Here is a 19,551-nt window from a genome sequence, read left to right as displayed (position 1 = left end):
CTTATTTCATTATTTACCTCGATGCAAATAATAATTTCATTGACATGTCACCTCCTTTCACCTCTTATTTTTTAATAGTGCCAGCCTTACACATCTTTCCCCCCATAGGGACATGTAGCACTTTATTATGGCAGCATTGTTATTAATTATTGTAACACTACAAGATTGTGCTACATTATGGATATTATTTGTCAGCTTCCAAGCTCCTTGTCAAAAGGCAACGTACTGTATGTTCCTTTAACAGCAGGTGTGGGGGGTCCCGTGCATGTTGTTTGGAATCTGCCTTTAGCACAGCGTTACAGCCGGCCTAAAAATAACTGAGTGAACGACAGGCAGTCTGTCCCAATGACTTGGGGAAAAAGCTTTCGCCATACTGCCCTCTCCATGTTGATCTAACCAGCTCCTCAGCCACATGCACCTTTTTTACTGGAAATATGAGCAATCGGTTCGATTCTTTGGTGAGTCATTTCTTAATATAATTTCACAGTGTTTTGATGACAGGAAATGTAAGTTGTTGTTGGCTTCGGAGGAGATTAAAGTCACAGAAAGCCAAATAACTGCTTTGTTGACCTCGTGATAATACAATAGGTTTTCTATTTGAAGTCTAACTACTGCAAGTTGGGCTAAACAAATTATCATTGTAAATTCAACACAAAACATGTCTTGACAAACTGCCCCTGGAAACCACCTAGTGATATACAGTACGACATCCATTTGTCCAAGTATCCTAAATGGTTTTGAACTTGGTCAAGTTGTTGCTAATGCTTTATGTGAATCATTGAGAATATTTCTTTCTACACTTGTAGGTAAACACTGAACTCAGTTTTTGACTATCCCTGTTGGAAGAAGACTTTGCTAAAGTTCTGAACTAGAGGCGACCATGGTGCGCAATGTGGACGACCTGGACTTTTGTCTGTCCTCCCATCCCCAAAGCGTCCTGGAGGGCCTGCGCTCCCTCTGCTCTCATCCCAAACTGGTGGACGTGACTTTGAGTGCAGGGGGACGGGACTTCCCTTGTCACCGTGGTGTGCTGGCCCTCTGCAGTATGTACTTCCACTCCATGTTTACAGGAGACTTTGTGGAGAGTATAGCTGCCCGTGTCGAGCTTCAGGATGTGGACCCAGATATCCTCAGCACCTTGCTGGACTTTGCCTACACAGGAAAACTGACAATCAACCAGGGGAATGTGGAAGGACTGATCTGCACCTCCAGTCAGCTGCAGTTCCAGACTGTGCGAACTGTGTGTAGCCGATACCTCCAGCACCAGATCGATGCAACCAACTGCCTGGGAATTCTGGAGTTCGGGGAGCTCCATGGCTGTCCAGAGGTGGTAGCCAAGGCCCGGGCCTTCCTCTTGGAGAACTTTGAGGCTGTGCAGCAGGGTGAAGAGTTCCTGCTGCTGGGAAAAGACAGCCTGGTTGCCTGTCTCTCCGACGAAGGACTACAAACCCGGTCAGAGTGCACCCGCGTGCAGGCCGTGCTGACCTGGGTCAGGCACCATGAGGAGGCTCGGCTCTGCCACCTCCCTGAGCTCCTGTCCCTGACCCGCCTCTCCCTGCTCAACCCAGACTACCTGGCTGACAAGCTGCTGAAGGACAGCCTGGTCCAGGCCTCTCCCAGCTGCAGGGAGGCTGTGGAGAATGTTCACAGAGAGGTTAGTGAGTTCACACGTTAGTCCGCCTGGTACATTACTTTGCTTTCTTATCATTGTTTGCTCAATCGGAGTATTTTTCCGTTCACAATCGCATGACATTTTCTTTTCTAGATGATGGATTTGGCGCCAGGATATATGGACCGTGTCAACTCTCAGAGTCCACAAGCAAACCTGCAGGAGGTGCTGTTTGTAATGGGAGGCCGTTCACTGGATGATGATGATGATGATGATGATGAAGATGAAGATGGGGACAGAGACCCAAGACTGCTTCCCAGGAACTGTGCCTTCTACAACACAAAGACCCGTACGTTCATTTCTTGCTTATACTCAAGTTTCAAGTTTGTTTCACTTCAAATGACTATAATGACGTCTCATCACATTTGACAACCAACTTCTTTTTTAAGAAAAGAGACGGGCAGAGTAAATGTGAGTGATGAAACAAAGAGAAATACAAAAGAGAAAAACATCAACAACGATAATTTGTAACATTATCATGCAAAGGATACACTGTTCATAGTGGACTAGGCTGTAGAGATGGGTTGTCTTTCATTTCTTAAAAATCCAGGGATTTTGGATTCCTTGACAGCCAGGTTGGGAAGGGTTTTAGAGAAGTTGTTGAAGTGTTGTAGAAGTGTTTGTTGGCACAGACAGAACCTTGATGTGACAAATTTGGATCATGTTTTCAGTTTCTCTTATAACAGGAACCTCCTTTAATAAGAAATGTATCTCTTCATTTTGCAGAGTTAGGAAATTACACCCTTGTCATTGTTTTTGATATTGTTGTCAAGTGAAAGATTGGAGTCACATCTCACTCTTCCGGCTGTATCTTGAGGCGTCTGAGGACATCTGTGGGGCTTTGCCCAGTTTCACTCGTATAGTGTTGTCATCTACATAGGCCTGCTGTATCTGAGAAACTGATCTTTTCATCTGTTTTTCCATTTACTCTGTTTTTGTCTAGCTTCCCTCTTCTTACTGGATGATCTTGTAACTGCTCCTTTTTTCCCTCTCTCCATAGAACAGTGGCATCAGCTCCCTAATTTTCCTAACGCTAACAAGTGGGGTTACTCCATGGTCTCTCTGAACAATGATGTCTATGTCACAGGTTGGTCAAGTGTGTGTAAGCCATCAAAGAGGAATGAAAAATGGTTTTGAGTTGACTACGCTGTCATTTCTCATGTGTGGAATGTAATGTCTTCTCAGACTGTTGACAAAGTGCCCTTGTCTATCTGACAGGAGGCTCGCGAGGTTCAAATACCAACACCTGGTCAACCACAGAGACCTGGAGGTACATCACTCGAGAGGCGAGGTGGGTTACTGTGGCACCCATGCTCCGGCCTCGGACTAACCACACGTCGGCCACGCTGAACGGAGAGATTTACGTCATCGGAGGTAAGAAAATAAATACAGTCCAGCCTGTGGTGCCTTAAACCTGCAGTGCAACGGAAAACGTGTGATGAACTCGACAGACTCATCTGCCCTTTGAGGACCTAGCTGTGGTCTTCTAAGTTAAGATGTTGTTTACGAGTTTGGTTGGTGTTTTCCATTGTGGATGAATAGCTTCAAATATGTCCAGCATCGGGGCGTCTGGGTACTGTAGAGGTAAAAGTACTCGCCTACCACCGTGGTGACCCGGGTTCAATTCCCGGCAGCGGCACCTCCGGCTTGGTCCAACGTTCCTACAGACACAATTGGCGGGTGCACCGCAGGTGAGAAGTCGGTGGGGTATGTACGCGTCCTCGTCGCTGCGCTAGCGTCTCCCTTGGTTGGTCAGGGGGCACATGTTCGGGAGGGAGGGGAACTAGGTGGAATAGCATGATCCACCCACGCGCTACGTCCTGCTGGTGAGCTTCCTCGCTGTCAGGTGAAAAGAAGGGGCTGGTGACTGCACATGTATCGGAGGAAGCATGTGCTAGTCTAACTGCTCTCCCCAGATCGGCAGAGGGGGTGGAGCAACGAGTGTGGCAGCAGAGGAAATTGGCCAAGTACAATTGGGGAGAAAATGGGAGGAAAATCATGGATGCTGCTGCATCCATTGGACATACATTATATATGAGTATTTGATTTTTATTATGAGAACTTTGTCCTGTGTCAACACTCACTCTCCATTACATTCTTCTCCTCCAGGTACAACACTGAACTATGTTGAGGTTGAACACTATGACCCTTACAACGACACCTGGGGCATCACATGCCCCGCCCTGAGATATGTGACCAACTTCACTGCCAGCGCATGTCACGGGAAGCTCTACGTGATCGGCTCATGTGCAGTGAAGTACAACGCTTTGACCATGCAATGCTACAACCCTGTCATAGGTAGGGATAACCAATGTTACAACCCTGTCATAGGTAGGGATAACCAATGTTACAACCCTGTCATAGGTAGGGATAACCAATGCAACAACCATGTCATAGGTAGGGATGATTGAAGTGCCATCACTGCTGTCAGCTGAAAGCAAGACAGAATACAGTCTTGTTTTTAGCTTGATTGCCATCTGTGTCTTTTTTGTATTCTAATTGGTTTTGAAAGTGTTTTATCAGCCCATGGCTTGTAGGACCATCTGGCCCTTCAAATTGAAATTACAACATGAAAATCACCAAATTTTGAGTTAGAAGGTTTCATCCAACAGCAGCGACCATATTATGCTAAACTCATTGTATTGAATCATCATAAAGGTATTACTTCAAGTATCAATGTCTCTTTTGTTTCATACCCATGTGGCCATGTCTTTTACTAGTTTACTGAAAGCAACCACATAAATTATTATTATGTTATTGCATTTATGTGTTTAGATTTAGCTATCTTTTTCTATCTTACAGATGGCTGGAGTATTATTTGTTCGCCCTTCATCCCTAAGTACTTATCCTCTCCTCGCACTGTCTGTGTGGAAGGAGTTATTTATCTCATTGCGGACAACACTAAAAAGGTCTACTCTTATGATCCAGAAGTGAATATGTGGCAAAAGGTGAGCTTATGAATCCTTACCAGTGACTGCTGACTAAAATCAGTATACATTTACAAAATTTGTATTTTGTTTTTGTTCAAAAGATGAGTATGGACTGACTGTCATTTATTTATTGTAATTTAACATGAATCTTTTCTAAATCTGACTTTGTGTGCTATATGAGCTTGTTAGAATATAAATCAGCGCCATCAGATTCTTGAAGTCTGAGTAAGGATGTTCAGTAAGTCTGTCCTATTATCTTGACTCTTCTCTCTCCAGGTCCAGTTTCTCCACATGCTCCATGAGAACGGAGGGCTGGTAGTCCTGGACGGGAAGCTGTTTGTCACTGGAGGCCATTGGAAAGGCATGGAGGGGGACTATGGGGTTGAAGTGGAAGTGTACAACCGAACATCCAACACTTGGACTGTGGAGTGCTTCCTGCCAAGACTTTGGTTCTTCAGTGGAGCCTGTACCACCTTCCTGGACCCATCCCAGTGGCCAGAGCTTTTCCCCATAGATTCAACATGATGGAACACATGCTGACAGACTAAACTCAGGGTCACAGTGCTCACAGACCCCTCTCTGTCATTTGTCTCAGTCACATTGCCAATGGAATGCTTATCACAGGATTAAAGGGATCCCTGTAGCCTAGAATAGTGTGCTACTTGATCCTCAGGTATCCTTCTTGGTTGTTTTTAGGGCCCTTTCTGGCTGCTCACACCGTGTTTATATATACTTTGTGTCATGTGTTTAATTTGAGATCTGCATTACATTACCTCTGTTTTGATCTGCTTGTTGAATCATGAAATCTTTCAGGGTTTACCCTACATTATAAACACCCAGGCCATTTTGATTGATTCAGGGGAGTCTCACTTATTAGAGCAATGCTCTCCTTTCCAGGAGTGCCCTATTCACATTCATACCGGAAAAGCTGCAGTACCACCACAGTCTGATCTGCTAGACAGTGATCAACTCCACCGGGCACCACCTAAGCCAAATAAACATTTTAAATTCACTGGTGGTCCCCAGTGGACGACTTAGCAAGTTTTCTTTTTAAGCTTGTTGGGTGGTGTTTATTATCTGCTTTGGATTTTACAAATGTTTGTACACGGATATGGTTATAATAATGGTATGAAATTATTTGAAATTGCTTTTTTTTTTATGTAAAATTGTCTACCCCCTAATTGTCCATTCCCCCACCCAGCAATGTAGCCCTCCAAAAAGCCAGGGGAAACCCTGTCTTTGTAGAAAATATTTTGTTGTATACTGTTTTGATTGTTGATTCATAAATTGCATGTAATAGACTCTGATCTGTAAATTTTCGAATGACAAATAAAATTACTTTCTTAAATGTAGTCAGCCCATGAGTCAGCCAGATATAATGTAATTTCCTTGTGAATAAATCACTGTTGGCTTGTCTGTTGCCTCCATGTTTTGATCATTAACCTGCTGTATAAGCTCGTGCGTCTCCTACTATGGAAACGCCCAAGCCAGCATTCTATTTCTATGGCAACGACCCGGAAGCGCGTGGTTGCTCTGGCAACCTCGGCTGGGATTTGACTGAAGCTATGTTGCCTGCAATCACTAAAGTGTGTTCTTAGAGGGGAAACGTTTCTGCAAAGCTTTTTGTAGGCTACACAGGTTATGGACAAATTGACAATGCGCTTCAGCTATTTTCCTTTAACTTAACGCTAATTCCAATGCGTTTTTGTGACATACTTGCTTTGCATCGTTTTGACTCAGTTTCTGGCATTTGGCTGCTTTTCGTCTCATGGGAAGCTATAAAAAGTGCAACTTTTATTAGCGTTAGCCTATTTGTTATAGCTGGGCACATTTTGCAATGAGTTCCCACGGGGAGCAGGATGCTCCTTCACCTGGACTGGAGGCTGTGATTCAGGTCTGTACAACATGCTGCTCGCTGTCCTAGCTTACTATTTCGACTGAAAGGAAAAATGTGACCCATAGGCCCAGCTTGTTCTTAGCCTACCTGGAACTACAGTAGCATTACTCAAATAAAGAATGTCCCATAGCATAGCCATCACATCACATAGGCGCTCAAGCTAACCTAGTAACCTTGATATTGACTTTAAAAGCAAAATAGTGTAGTCTAGTGATTTAATAATGACAAATGACTTAGAGCCCTGCTGCATGTTGTCTTCATATAGCAGTAGCCTGACTGTAATGAGTTAGAGTTAGTCCTAATGTGTGTGTAGTTAGCTGTAGCTGACTGTTGGCTGGGTGGGATGGTGTGCTGGTAGAAGTTGGAGGAGTCTCTGCTCCACCCTGAGGGCAGCCCAGCAGAGAAGAGCCTGACCCTGCGAGGAGATGGACTGTACCCCGATGCCACACCTACGCCCGTCTCCACCCGCATCCGCCAGATCATCACCCGCAACCTGGAAGAGCAGCCCACTGGTGGGGGAGAGATATAGTCCAAACTCACAGACCAAAGCGTTTTATCATGAAAAACACATCGTCAGTATTATCGATCGATTACCTTTGGCCAATTAGTAGTTGATAGTCCATCTCTATGTGTGATCTGTTTCCTACTCCCAGACGAGAGCTCTGCGGTCAGTGTGCTGGATGAGAATAGGGCCCTGAGGGAGCAGCTGTCTCAGAGCCAGATCGACCGTGACCAGCTGCTAGCCAAACAGACCAATCTCACAGACACGGTAGGAGACACAGGACAGGACAGCAGCACGCGCTCAGGTCGAGGTCAAGTTATGGAATACTCGTTGGGGCATGTGCCATTGTCATGAAATGTTCTAGATAATTCTATTTTCTTTGCCAACTGGAGGCAGACATCCTCATCCCCTCATTCTTGACGTGAACAATAATAGGGGGGGAAAGTGTCTCCATATTAACATATCTATAATCATGTTACTTTCAACATGTTTCATCCATGTACTGATGACTTGCTTTCCCATTTACTATCTACTTCTGTTAGAAATCTGTTTGCCATTACCCAACCTTGCTGTGTCCCTTAGTAAATAGGACTAGGTTGGCAAATACTGTTTACAATGTTAGAAGTTAGTGCACAAATCTCAAGTGAGTTGGAGTATGTAATACTGTCGATGGTAAAAAAAACTGTGTTCAGTTTGTTTGGGGATGAGATCAAGAAAGCCAGTCACACTACAGCATTGACCGAAAAAGGCCACATAGCTTTGAAATGGAATATACTTACAGCAAACAGCGTAGCAGCACTCTTTCCAGCAGGGAAAGCCCTTTGGAGTTGGGTCAACAAACAGTGTGGTAACGAAGCAGGTTCAAATGGCTTCGCATGTACTCTATTGAAACGTGGGTAAAAGGCAGAGCATTCACACTCTCTGTCTCATGAATGAATAAATGTCAACTGGTAACTGGCTAGCACATTAACCTATATTTTATGTCACATCATACTTTTTTCTTTCATTAAAATGTAGAAGTATACAGTAATTACAGTAAGTATAAGCAGCCATTATGTATATGCATGTGTGATTGTGTGTGTGTGTGTGTGTGTGTGTGTGTGTGTGTGTGTGTGTGTGTGTGTGTGTGTGTGTGTGTGTGTGTTTATATGCGTAAATAAGAGGCGAGGTTCATGAAGGGATTCCTTGTGGTCTGCCCAGGCAGTCAGACCCCCTGTGCTCACTAGGGCCGGCGTCTCCCTTCACGCCCCCCATGGCTGCCCCCACCACCTAGTCAGTGGCTGCCCCCTCCACCTAGTCAGTGGCTGCCCCCACCACCTAGTCAGTTGCTGCCCACTCTACCTAGTTGCTGCCCCCTCCACCTAGTCAGTGGCTGCCCCCTCCACCCCCTCCACCTAGTCAGTGGCTGCTGCCCCCTCCACCCCCTCCACCTAGTCAGTGGCTGCCCCCTCCACCTAGTCAGTGGCTGCCCATTCTACCTAGTTGCTGCCCCCTCCACCTAGTCAGTGGCTGACCCCTCCACCTAGTCAGTGGCTGCCCCCTCCACCTAGTCAGTGGCTGCCCCCTCCACCTAGTCAGTGGCTGCCCCCACCACCTTGTCAGTGGCTGCCCCCTCAACCCTGGTCAGTGGCTGCCCCCTCCACCTAGTCAGTGGCTGCCCCCACCACCTAGTCAGTGGCTGCCCCCTCAACCCTGGTCAGTGGCTGCCCCCACCACCTAGTCAGTGGCTGCCCCCTCCACCTAGTCAGTGGCTGCCCCCTCAACCCTGGTCAGTGGCTGCCCCCTCCACCTAGTCAGTGGCTGCCCCCTCCACCTAGTCAGTGGCTGCCTGCTCTACCTAGTTGCTGCCCCCTCCACCTAGTCAGTGGCTGCCCCCTCCACCTAGTCAATGGCTGCCCCCTCCACCTAGTCAGTGGCTGCCCGCTCTACCTAGTTGCTGCCCCCTCCACCTAGTCAGTGGCTGCCCCCTCCACCTAGTCAGTGGCTGCCCCCTCCACCTAGTCAGTGGCTGCCCACTCTACCTAGTTGCTGCCCCCTCCACCTAGTCAGTGGCTGCCCCCTCCACCTAGTCAGTGGCTGCCCGCTCTACCTAGTTGCTGCCCCCTCCACCTAGTCAGTGGCTGCCCCCACCACCTAGTCAGTGGCTGCCCCCACCACCTAGTGGCTGCTGTTTAGGGGAAAATTGTGAAGGTCACTGGCCTCCTCCCTAGAGGCGGTGGAAGAAAAAGCTCATTTTTCATGGTGCACAAAGCAGCCATTTGTGATAACACTGCCCTCATTCTGCTGCTTAAATCTAATGAACTCCTACAGCTTGCCTTACTCCTGGAACTTATTTTAAAACGAGGCTATAAATATAACTTAATTAGCTTGGCACATATATATATATAGCATATTTATGTTGTTGATATTTTTAGAGGTGTGAAAAGACGCTAAAGAGGCAGGAAAAAAGAAAGCAAGTGTTGACGTTCATACCATGCTAGTAGCGGTAATTTGAGTGAAGAGGCAGGTTTACCACAGACTAAAGATTTGTTTTGTCAAAAAAAAGTGGAAAAACATCAAAACGTGATAATGCAATTCATGCTATCATCAGGTAGTAGGGCTGGGCGATATGGACAAAATCAACACAATATTTTTCGACCAAATACCCCAATATCGATATTATGATGAGATTGTAAGGATGACTATTGGTGCTTTTACAAAAATATTTACACAATGATATTTTGGTAAATAATCATCAGCAATTGTGGATATAATGACTAAGTGGGTAAAGACAAATAATAGAACAGTCTGGTAAATTCAGAAAATGACATCACTTTACTGTACTGCAGGAAACTAACCAGGAAAAGTCCAACAATTATGCCATATCACCATATTATTTATTTTTTATTTTTTAACCTTTATTTACCCAGGCAAGTAAGAACAAATTCTTATACAAAAGCAGCCTGACAAAAAGCAATGGCCTTTTGAGGGAAGGGGGGTGGGAGGCTAAAATAAAAACAAGGTTATATACATATAAGTAAAATTACAGTAGCAGCAAGGGTCATGTTATATACAAGTCCAAATTACAATAATAATAAGAGAGAGAGTGAGAGAGAGAGAAAGAGAGAGGGGGATAAAGGGAGAGGGAGAAATACAGCGAGAGGAAGAGAGAGAAGGAGGATATCCAAAATCGAAGACGATATGTAGTCTCATATCACGATATTGATATAATAATGAATTGATGTATTGCCAGTTTCTCTATCAGTTAGTCCCACAAAAGTCAAGAGCTTCATCACTTGGTTCTTGTTGTGACTCGTCGTCTTCTCCCTACTCAGTCTGTCAGGATTTTGCCCTTCACAGCAGCATGATTTTGGCTTGAGTTTGACATGTGCCGTGCAGATAATCCAGTGTGTAATCAATGTCCTAGAGCAAAACACTGCCTTGGCTGCGGTATCCACGCAGGGTTAATGTGTTGGCCAACACTCTTACCTGGCTCTACAATACTCCCTCAACTTGTCGACTAGTATCACCTGAGGAGTCATATATCACTGCAGCATATGATCAACTTAAATTGGCAATCCCTTTTGAGGCCCATTTCAAGTACAGTGTCCCCAGCTGCTCTTGAGTGAGCTGCCAGGCAGTACTGTATGTAACTATCAGAATCAGAATCAGAAAGACTTTAATGATCCCCGGGGGGAAATTGGGACACACTAACATCCACAATATACAATATTGGGAACCTATGTTTCTCAACATTGACTGAACTAATAACTTATTTTGTTAAAAAAGAAAAGTGGAACTGGTCCAAGGGAAGCTTTAAGAACCTTTACAGTCAACTTAGGTCCAGGCATTAGCATTGATCCCAGTCACTGATAAAGAATCAAGACAAACTTGACTTTACAGGCCCATTTACACAAGGTAAGTGGAACTTCTCCCTGCAGTAGTTTGGTTCAGGGTCGTGTCACTCAGCAGCGATGTGGGTAATAGAGCTTTAGAAAAATCCTTATATAACCAAGCCAACCCGTGACCTACTGAATCGTGAGTGACCATAAAACATTTCAGTTGCAGCAAAAACAAAAAATAACAAGCAGGTTATTTAGTTTTGATTAGTATAAGGATTTTTCGAAATATCTATGGAGAAAATGAACGGGGAACTCTCTTCCGGGGCTGGAAACGTCACGGAAAGTCATGTGACTGTTGAGCTCTATACCACCCCACAGTATAATAGCAGACATCCTGCCATCTGCTGTCAGTGGCAGGTTTCCAACCATCAACTTATTACATGATTGGTCATCCTACTAATTATAGGCGAACCTGCGACACATGCTTTGTAAACGGTTTGATGCTATGTGGTCTGGTTTAGGTCATTACAGTACTGTTTGATGCTATGTGTTCTGGTTTAGGTCATTACAGTACTGTTTGTCAAGTGTCAAATTTGCCAAGCCAATAGCTGGAAAGCTTTAACCTCTCCATGAGTTTACGGCATATTTGTTGTTGAATAATTTCCCCATAGATTCACTGACACCGTACTTTATGCCAAAGCACAGTGTGTTCAATTGTAAAATTTCCTGAAATTATGTTGAGTCACTCTTGTGTTTTATTATATAATCCACAGTTGTTCTGGTGCACTAAAATGCTGACTTAAAAGCTTTTTTTCTTTTCTTTCTTCTTTTGGACTCAAACAAGGTTGCCCCCTTGGACATGTGTGATGGGGAGTCAATACACTATGATACTTAATCAAAGGTTTTTCTCTGAATACATATCTAATGCTCAAAGTGTCAACATGCCAGCTAAAGCAGGTAAGGAAGGATAGTTATTCCTCAGTTCCCCATTCTTCCCCCGACTTCTCTTCGGTCCCTATGACCTGACAGAAGACCCTTAACGCAATAGCCATGAAGTCACACCTGGACTCTGAAAGCCGCCCACTGTGTTTCTGTTAAGTCACTTCAGCATGATCTCTGGTGACCCCAGAAAATTGCTCCTGAACCAGGATCAACCTTGCCCCAGTTTGCAGAGTTGGTCTCAGGAGTTTGGAGAATTCTGAACTCTCTCTATGTTGCTTTTGGATCCCTGCCAGCATACGTTTTCTCAGGCATAGACAACTATACCCTACTGGTTTAGCGCTTGGTGATTGGCTGTGCAGTGCTGCACTGTGGTAGTTAGTTGGACAAAGATAAGCTTTTGCTGAAGGATTTCTGACACCAACTGCTTGTTGCCAGTGCTCACGCTTGAGTCCTCTGGGTTTTGGGGCCTCTGTCAAACATAGTTGGAGCAGATAAAGTCTGTTTTGAGGGATTGTGTTACTGCTGTCCTGTGTCCCCTTCTCCCTGCTGCCCCCTCTGTTTTCACTTTGTTACTGCTGTCCCGTGTCCCCTTCTCCCTGCTGCCCCCTCTGTTTTCACTTTGTTTTTCCAACTGGCATCAACTCATTCATTTCTGCTGCATGGAGTGCTGCCAGAGAGTCTGACTCTCTCAACTATCATGAAATTGTAAAAATTAATTGCCTTCCCCAGAGAAAATATTCTTAAAAGCCCATCCCAGCACAGTCTTTTTGATGAAAGTTTTCCATTAAACCTTGTCAACATTTGACATGGGGCTACTCATATTACCTGCCTTTAAATTCAAAGATCAAACACAACTTTTTCCAATTCTTTTACAGATGTCACGGGTGGCTAATCAGAAGTGAATTCTTGAACTGACAAGAGCGGGTGTATTTGTGTGTAGATTGTGCAGTGCTCTTTTCTTGCCTGTGGCATTGTGTTTAGCATTAAAAGGCCAGCCATGTGCTCATGAGTACACGGTCTGTATGCGTTGCCAAATCTACACATACCATTTAAAGGTCGGATTTTCTGATGTGGGGTTGTATGAGGTACTTGCATGCGTACAGTCAGTGTACTATATGCAGTAGAATGCAGCCGGAACAACAGGGTGTAATTTGATGTATTTTCATGTCAACTTGGCATCTCAGGGCTTGTGGAGACTTGGATTACACCAGGTGAGCAGTATGGAAGCATTTTATGTATTTGTGTGTTTTTTTTTTTATGTTTTTGCTGATGGCTCCCTTCACACTCAGCAGACACCTCTACTTGCCTGACGCGCCCGGTCTCCATTTCTCCAAACTGGGACCGCGCCGGCTGCATTCTCCTGCATGTAGTACACCGACTGTATGCAAGTGCTGTACCTCATACGACCACACATCCAAAAAATCCGAACTATCCCTTTAACGTGGATATCTCTCTGTAGTGTATGCCATGACAGCAGCTGTCCCCATAACCAAAAAGTTCACTCCACGGCAACATACTCATACAGAGCAGTCCCCGGGCTTCCATTCCCCTCTGTTTGTTATCCCACATTGTGTAATTACCATCAGTGACGATACATAAACAGCTTTCACAATCAGCTGGGGCTCTTTCACAGAGTCAGCGCTCAGGGGGTAATGGGAGGGGGCGGGGGAGCGGGTAAGTTGTTGAAGTAGGATAGTAAGTTTTGGGCAGCTTGGGGGCGATGGACATCCGCTCCAGCTGTGTTTAGGAATCTGACAGATAGTGCAGTCCATTAATTCCCTTTATTAAGCCTCTGGGCCCAGGCCAAGCCAGGGAAAACCATTGCAGCTGTAACCCTTCACATGCTGGCTGGACGCTGCACTCACGGCCAGATGTCGCCCTGGGTTAGTCAGAGATAGAGAGAGAGAGAGAGAGAGAGAGGGCTGAGAGTGTGGAGTCGTTGTTGTTGGTTATGCTTAGAAACATCTCTTTTGTATACGTGAAGAGGTATGGATCGCTGGAACCAATGTTATAGGTGAGAAGTTCATCATTGCAAAGCGACATCCAAGACATTTCACAAGATGTAGTTGAAGGATTAGCTGAGATAAATGTGTGAATTCTCAAAACCCTAAACTGTTGTGACGTTAGGTCATTAAGAGAACAAACCCTCAAGTGTTGTGACATCATCAGTGTGTGACATTAGGTCATTGAACAAACCCTAAACTGTTGTGACATCATCAGTGTGTGACATTAGGTCATTATGAAAACAAACCCTAAACTGTTGTGACATCATCAGTGTGTGACATTAGGTCATTAAGAGGATACTATAATCATAAGTTGGTAACTGTAATGGATTGGATTTTGATCCACCACATGAAGAAGGCAGCAAACTTTGGCCCACACTCAAAAGCCTTCACGAGGGCCTTGAAAATGATTCTCTCGTTGCTTGTTGGCAGATGAATCAAAGCAAGATTATCCCTTGATGTTGTTTGAAATATTTATCAAAAGAGACAATACAAGGAGTGGCACAAATCATAAATATCAAGAAATATATAAAAAAAAGAGCTAATTCAAAGCACATTTTAAAGGGCTGAAAAAGTATTTTACATTTGAAACATAAGCAGGGCTCAAGAAACAGATACTTGGGATGGGGAAAAAAGAAAAAGAAGCATAGCAGCCATATGGAGGCATAAAACATGCCACGACAAAAAGGCTGTTTTTGTATAAATTGCATTTTGACCATTATTGCAAAATGGCAGTAGATGACCTCAAAGAGCTGGGCTACTTTGGGATTGGGCTCAGCCCACTTTAGGGGGCCGTGGAGGCTGCTTGAGAGTGACTGTGCTCTGAGGCAGATCGTAAATAGCCAGGGTGTTCAGTGTGCACACGCCCGGGCCCCCAGTAAGCCCTATAAGCCCCTAAGTTAGGGCAGATGGAGGCTGGGGGTTACTCGCTCCTCTCTTTTACAGTCACCAATGGATGGGTGTGTTGTGAAGAACAATGAGTTCAAGCTCACTTGGCGATGGGGGTGATGAGATTTAATGATGCGAGCAGAGCGAGGGTGGAGATGGTGGTGTAGCGGAGTTGAGTAAAGGGGGGGAGGGGGTCTCCACAACAGACTGTTGTGGCGCCCTCTTGGGAGCTTCCTCCATGGAGCATGGCTAATCCAGTGCAGCCCATGGCCTCCTGCTTTACAGCTGACTGGGGATAAACCGTAAAAAGAGCCTCCTCGCTGTGGTGTGTGGCGCAGGGGGGAGGCCTCCTCGCTGTGGTGTGTGGAGCAGGGGCGAGGCCTCCTCGCTGTGGTGTGTGGAGCAGGGGCAAGGCTCTGGCAAGAAGCCCACTCACTGTAGCTATGTCTGAAAAAGAGCAAACACCAGGGCAGGGCTACGACCACACGGGGACGGGGTTGTCAGGGACACCTGGTCACTGAGTGCACAGAGAGGCAGAGGCAGAGTGACACCTGGTCACTGAGTGCACAGAGAGGCAGAGGCAGAGTGGACACCTGGTCAGAGTGTACAGAGAGGCAGAGGCAGAGTGACACCTGGTCACTGAGTGTACAGAGAGGCAGAGGCAGAGTGACACCTGGTCACTGAGTGCACAGAGAGGCAGAGGCAGAGTGGGAGGCTGCAGCAGTGGCAGCTGTTGATGGAGCCACCAACATGTGTCCTCCATCAAACAACACATGCCCCATCTGTGAAATACTGAAGATAATGTCACCCTAGGACACTTTGCCCAGATAGAAATCAAACAAGATGATTTGTAGAATTTGTTTGATCTTCCAGCTGTGGGAAAGGTGTGTTTACTCTATAAACCATGTTTTCTAATCATGATGATCACTTACCTGTTAATAAGAAGACCACACAGATTACAGATTGAGTGGTTAGGAAAAAACTTGATATAAAAATGAGAAAACCCTTGAGGTGAACGGGGGGTGGCTGTGGCACCCTCCAGGCCAAGAGGGTTATCAGTGTCAAATATTTGAAGATAATTTTGCCTGCTACATTGGTTCCTTATGGAAAAACAGAATTCTCACAGGGAAAAAGCTGACTATCATTTATGAATCATTTATGAATAAAATGTTAAAGATATAAGTTTATACACAGCTTCCAGTGAAAACCTTTGTCCTATGATTCCTTTGCCAAAGTGTTGTCTTTCTTTCTGTTTGTCCGTCTGTGTGGTCCCACATTGTGAGATATGTGATGATTTTGGTCATTGTTACTCGAGCACTCGATGTCATCAGTGATGGTCATTGGTCACTCAAGCAATTGTGATGTCACTGATGATGTCACATTGTCTATCACATCAGTGATGTCACTCGATCAATTGTGATGTCATCATGTCTATGACATCATCAGTCATACAAATAAACTGTAAGTGATGCTGATCACTCACTGACGTTATCAGTGATGCGAAGTTGAGCAATGTGCTGAGTGATGTCACTCGAGCACTCTTCTCACGGGGGCCATTTTGTGTCGAAAAGGCAGGGTTAACACAGTTGCAAGCAAAACACTAATGAGGATTTCCACATTCCAATGATGGAAGTTTGAAAACCTCATGTGGGCGAGCCTAGGAATCGAGCTGCGTATGCGGGGGCGGGTGAGCCACTCAGCTCAGCCACTCAGCCTAGGAATTGAGAGAGCCTAGCGCAAGAGATTTCTAGTAACTCATAAGATCCCTTTACCTTGTTGCTCAGTCAGTGGTTCTCAAACCTTTTCATGTCAAGGACCCCTAAACTGACATAAATTAGACTAGGGAACCCCATTTGATAAGAATTTGTCCCAGGGTCCCCATCTGATAACATTCTTGCTTTTAGATGTTTTATTACAGAAAGTGTATGAAACCCATGACCAAAATAGTTATACATTCTGTCATTGCGTTACTTATGGATGGAAATATAATGACAATAAATTATCCCGCTTTTTGATGGGGACCCCCTGGAACCCCATCAAGGACCCCTGGGGGGCCCTGGACCCCACTTTGAGAACCACTGGAAGTTGTATCCCCCGGCCAAAGTTGTATTAGATACCTCTATAAGGCTCCAATTGTAGACTATGCTCATGTGTTGTAATAAACCTTCTGTGCTACAGCCATGTATTGAAGGTGTGTTTAAAAAGTACTTGCTTGTTGGTAATACACTGTAATTGCTACAGTGGTGCCAAGATACTTGAAAATATGCATAATCAGTACTGCTCCACGCACAGCTGTTTCCAGAAGTCCCTTTAAACACAGCTGCTGCAATGCTGTGTGTTTGAAACACTCCGCCCATGTTGTTCCTCCCTTCTCAGTCCCTAAAGCTGTCACCTCAACAACGGGCAGTAAAAGACGCTTTTGTGTTCTCCTGGTCCTCAAACCAAAACCCTAAACGCGCCGAGCCAAGTGCATGATGGCCGTCTCTGTAGTTTGTAGTATAAAATTCTGAAATGGGCATTTGAAAATGTGTTAATAATGGTGGCAAAGTAGCTGGGTCCAGTGTTGAACAGTGAGACTATTGTCCTGGCTCTCTTGGAGCCTGCTGGAGAGATTAAGCACCCAGAGAAGAGATGAGGTACAGAGGAGAGGAGGGAGGGAGTCGCAGGGTTGATTCGAGGGGCTTGGATGGTGGGTTGCAGAGTGTTGCAGGGGAGGGGGGCTCCCTCGCTCTCCCTCTCTTCCTCTGCTTGAAATGAGAAGTCGGCGAGGGCAGTTGGAGGCTCTGGGGCCATGTGGTTTGTATTAGTGAGGACAGGGTGTCTGGCACCAGCATAGAGAGTGGGTGGTGCAGAGGGAGTTTAGGTTGTGTGAGGTTGAGAGGTTACAGGACATTTGGATTTCAGATATGGGAGAGGATATGAGATTCCACCATGAGAAAGACCAGTGCTTGTGTGTGTCCTTGTGTTTAGATGCACACATGCACACAAACATACTGCACTTGGACATTCCAAAGACTGACATTAATCCTGTCACCTCTAACCTCATCTTTAAGTTGAGCCACTGCTTGTCCAACCCTAACCCTAAAAAAAAACATCCATGGCCTCTCTAGATTTATCTAGCAGTTCAATCATGTGTTGTCGGCTATTTGGGGTTTTCTGTTCTTGTCGGGACATTTCAATCTCACAATAAAAACATACCATGCACACACATACTACTAACAAAAACATAGCCCAATGAAACACCTGGACCATCAAATATGTTCTCTGTACATGTGATGGATAAAATCAACAGTGGTATTACAGCTGAACACGTTATTTTCAGTCTATTTAAAAGTTCATTGGTGTCATTATGACATACTATGGCTAGAGTTGGTCACTTGTATCTCTGCTTGATAAGGCAATTCCAATAGAATAAACACACTAGATTTGCGTTAATCCAGTTGACCCTGACTTAATATGTGATAATAATTGATCCATCATTCTCATTGATGGACTTGAGTGAGTGTTTGAGAGCATCTCTTAATCAAGCCATACAATCTAATCCATTATTTAATTTAATCCATTATTTGTGATAATGTGGGAGTAATTTGGTGTCATAAATCAGTAGTGGGGCTCTGTGACTCGCTGAAATTGCATTGACTAGCGCTTTGACCTCTTATGTTTGGCACTTACAGTAGAGTTGTCCTTCATATTTAATCACACCAGTATCAATATTATTAAATTATCTGATGGATATGTACTTAGAGTGCTTTACTTTAAGATGTTTTTTATTACAGTAATGAATCATGTCTCATAATAGCCTATCTATTTAGACATGCATTCATGGGGCACCTCAAAAATGCATTGAACAAATTCTTCCATGCATTGAATATTATCATTCTGAAATATAATCCACAATGAACAATTACAAAAATCATCGCTGGACTTTCCCATGCTAATTAAATGACCCAACTGACTGCAACTGATCCATCCGCCCGACCATTAATTATAGCTATATCCAGAGATATAGATTTATATACAGTGCACTGTATACATATTTTACTGTAATGTGCAGCAAGACTGGCCATGTCCAGTCATGTTGTCAAACTTGCTGAAGGTCTGGTGTCACCAACCCATCCAGCTGGGGCAGATGCTGATGGACTCAGACCAGGACAGCTTGTCGGCAGCCCACCTGCAGCGGCAGACCGAGGAGAGAGCTTACAGGCGTAAACTGCAGGCCTATCAGGAGGCCCAGCAGAGACAGGCCCAACTCGTTCAGAAGCTGCAGACCAAGGTAACTGGAGATGGAGTTTAGAATTCACAGGTGAAGTTCACCTCGTCTCAAATTGGGTACAGTATACAGTGCAGTACCTTATGTTTGTTTTATGCCAGGTCCTTCAGTACAAGAGGAGGTGTGGTGAACTAGAGGAGCAGGTGCTGGAGAAAACGTCTGAGTCTGAGAAGCAAAGATTGTTGGTAAGTCGGAGACTGTTCAAGAATCCATAGTGGAGTCACTGTAGAACCCATTATTTAGCTTTTATTTTATGGCAGCATTACATTTTGCTAAGTGTCGTTCCCTAATGATGATGGTAATATTACATAGTCCATAATCACACGTAAATAACTCTAAGTCCTTCCAACCATGTTTACAGTATGGACAGTATTAATGCATTGCTAATCTGAACCTGTGACATCCAAACTGACCTGAAGTCTAACGAGTGGTTTAGAATGGTTCAGTGAAGACCCAAATCCACCCCTTCAAGCTGAATAGTTTTTTATTCCATTGTTTATGCATGTAGTTAAATGCATTTCAACAACCAGTAAGTGAAATGTGCAAGTCAAACATGCACTCTCCATGTTTTTAATAAGTTTTGCTCTGTTACGTAAGTGTATTTCATTCATCCAAATATTTCACTTGCC

The 19,551-nt window shown here is 44.7% G+C and overlaps 2 protein-coding genes across 2 annotated transcripts in view; both read left to right on the top strand.

The window, feature by feature from the left end:
• Positions 1 to 880: 880 nt before the first annotated feature.
• On the top strand, positions 881 to 5,124 carry klhl30 (kelch-like family member 30; the record flags this gene model as incomplete). The annotated part of the gene is made up of 7 exons (XM_083648460.1): positions 881 to 1,654; positions 1,766 to 1,958; positions 2,670 to 2,756; positions 2,888 to 3,043; positions 3,779 to 3,967; positions 4,472 to 4,617; positions 4,876 to 5,124. The coding sequence occupies 7 exons, from the start codon at positions 881 to 883 to the stop codon at positions 5,122 to 5,124; spliced, it is 1,794 nt and encodes a 597-aa protein (XP_083504586.1).
• Positions 5,125 to 6,436: 1,312 nt separating this feature from the next.
• Positions 6,437 to 19,551, top strand: part of crocc2 (ciliary rootlet coiled-coil, rootletin family member 2) — a gene marked incomplete at both ends in the record, with an annotated part of 34,631 nt that continues 21,516 nt past the window's right edge. Inside the window, 5 exons of the mRNA XM_083647285.1 lie at positions 6,437 to 6,493; positions 6,855 to 7,008; positions 7,150 to 7,265; positions 18,773 to 18,925; positions 19,024 to 19,107. Of these exons, the coding sequence (XP_083503411.1) occupies positions 6,437 to 6,493; positions 6,855 to 7,008; positions 7,150 to 7,265; positions 18,773 to 18,925; positions 19,024 to 19,107 (564 nt within the window). The remainder of the gene's footprint in view (positions 6,494 to 6,854; positions 7,009 to 7,149; positions 7,266 to 18,772; positions 18,926 to 19,023; positions 19,108 to 19,551) is intronic.

Source organism: Poromitra crassiceps (genome assembly GCF_964638095.1).
Source record: "Poromitra crassiceps genome assembly, chromosome: 12".
NCBI classification, from domain to species: Eukaryota; Metazoa; Chordata; class Actinopteri; order Beryciformes; family Melamphaidae; genus Poromitra; species Poromitra crassiceps.
Note: the sequence above shows the minus strand (reverse complement) of the source record. Positions and strands in the feature narration are given on the sequence as shown.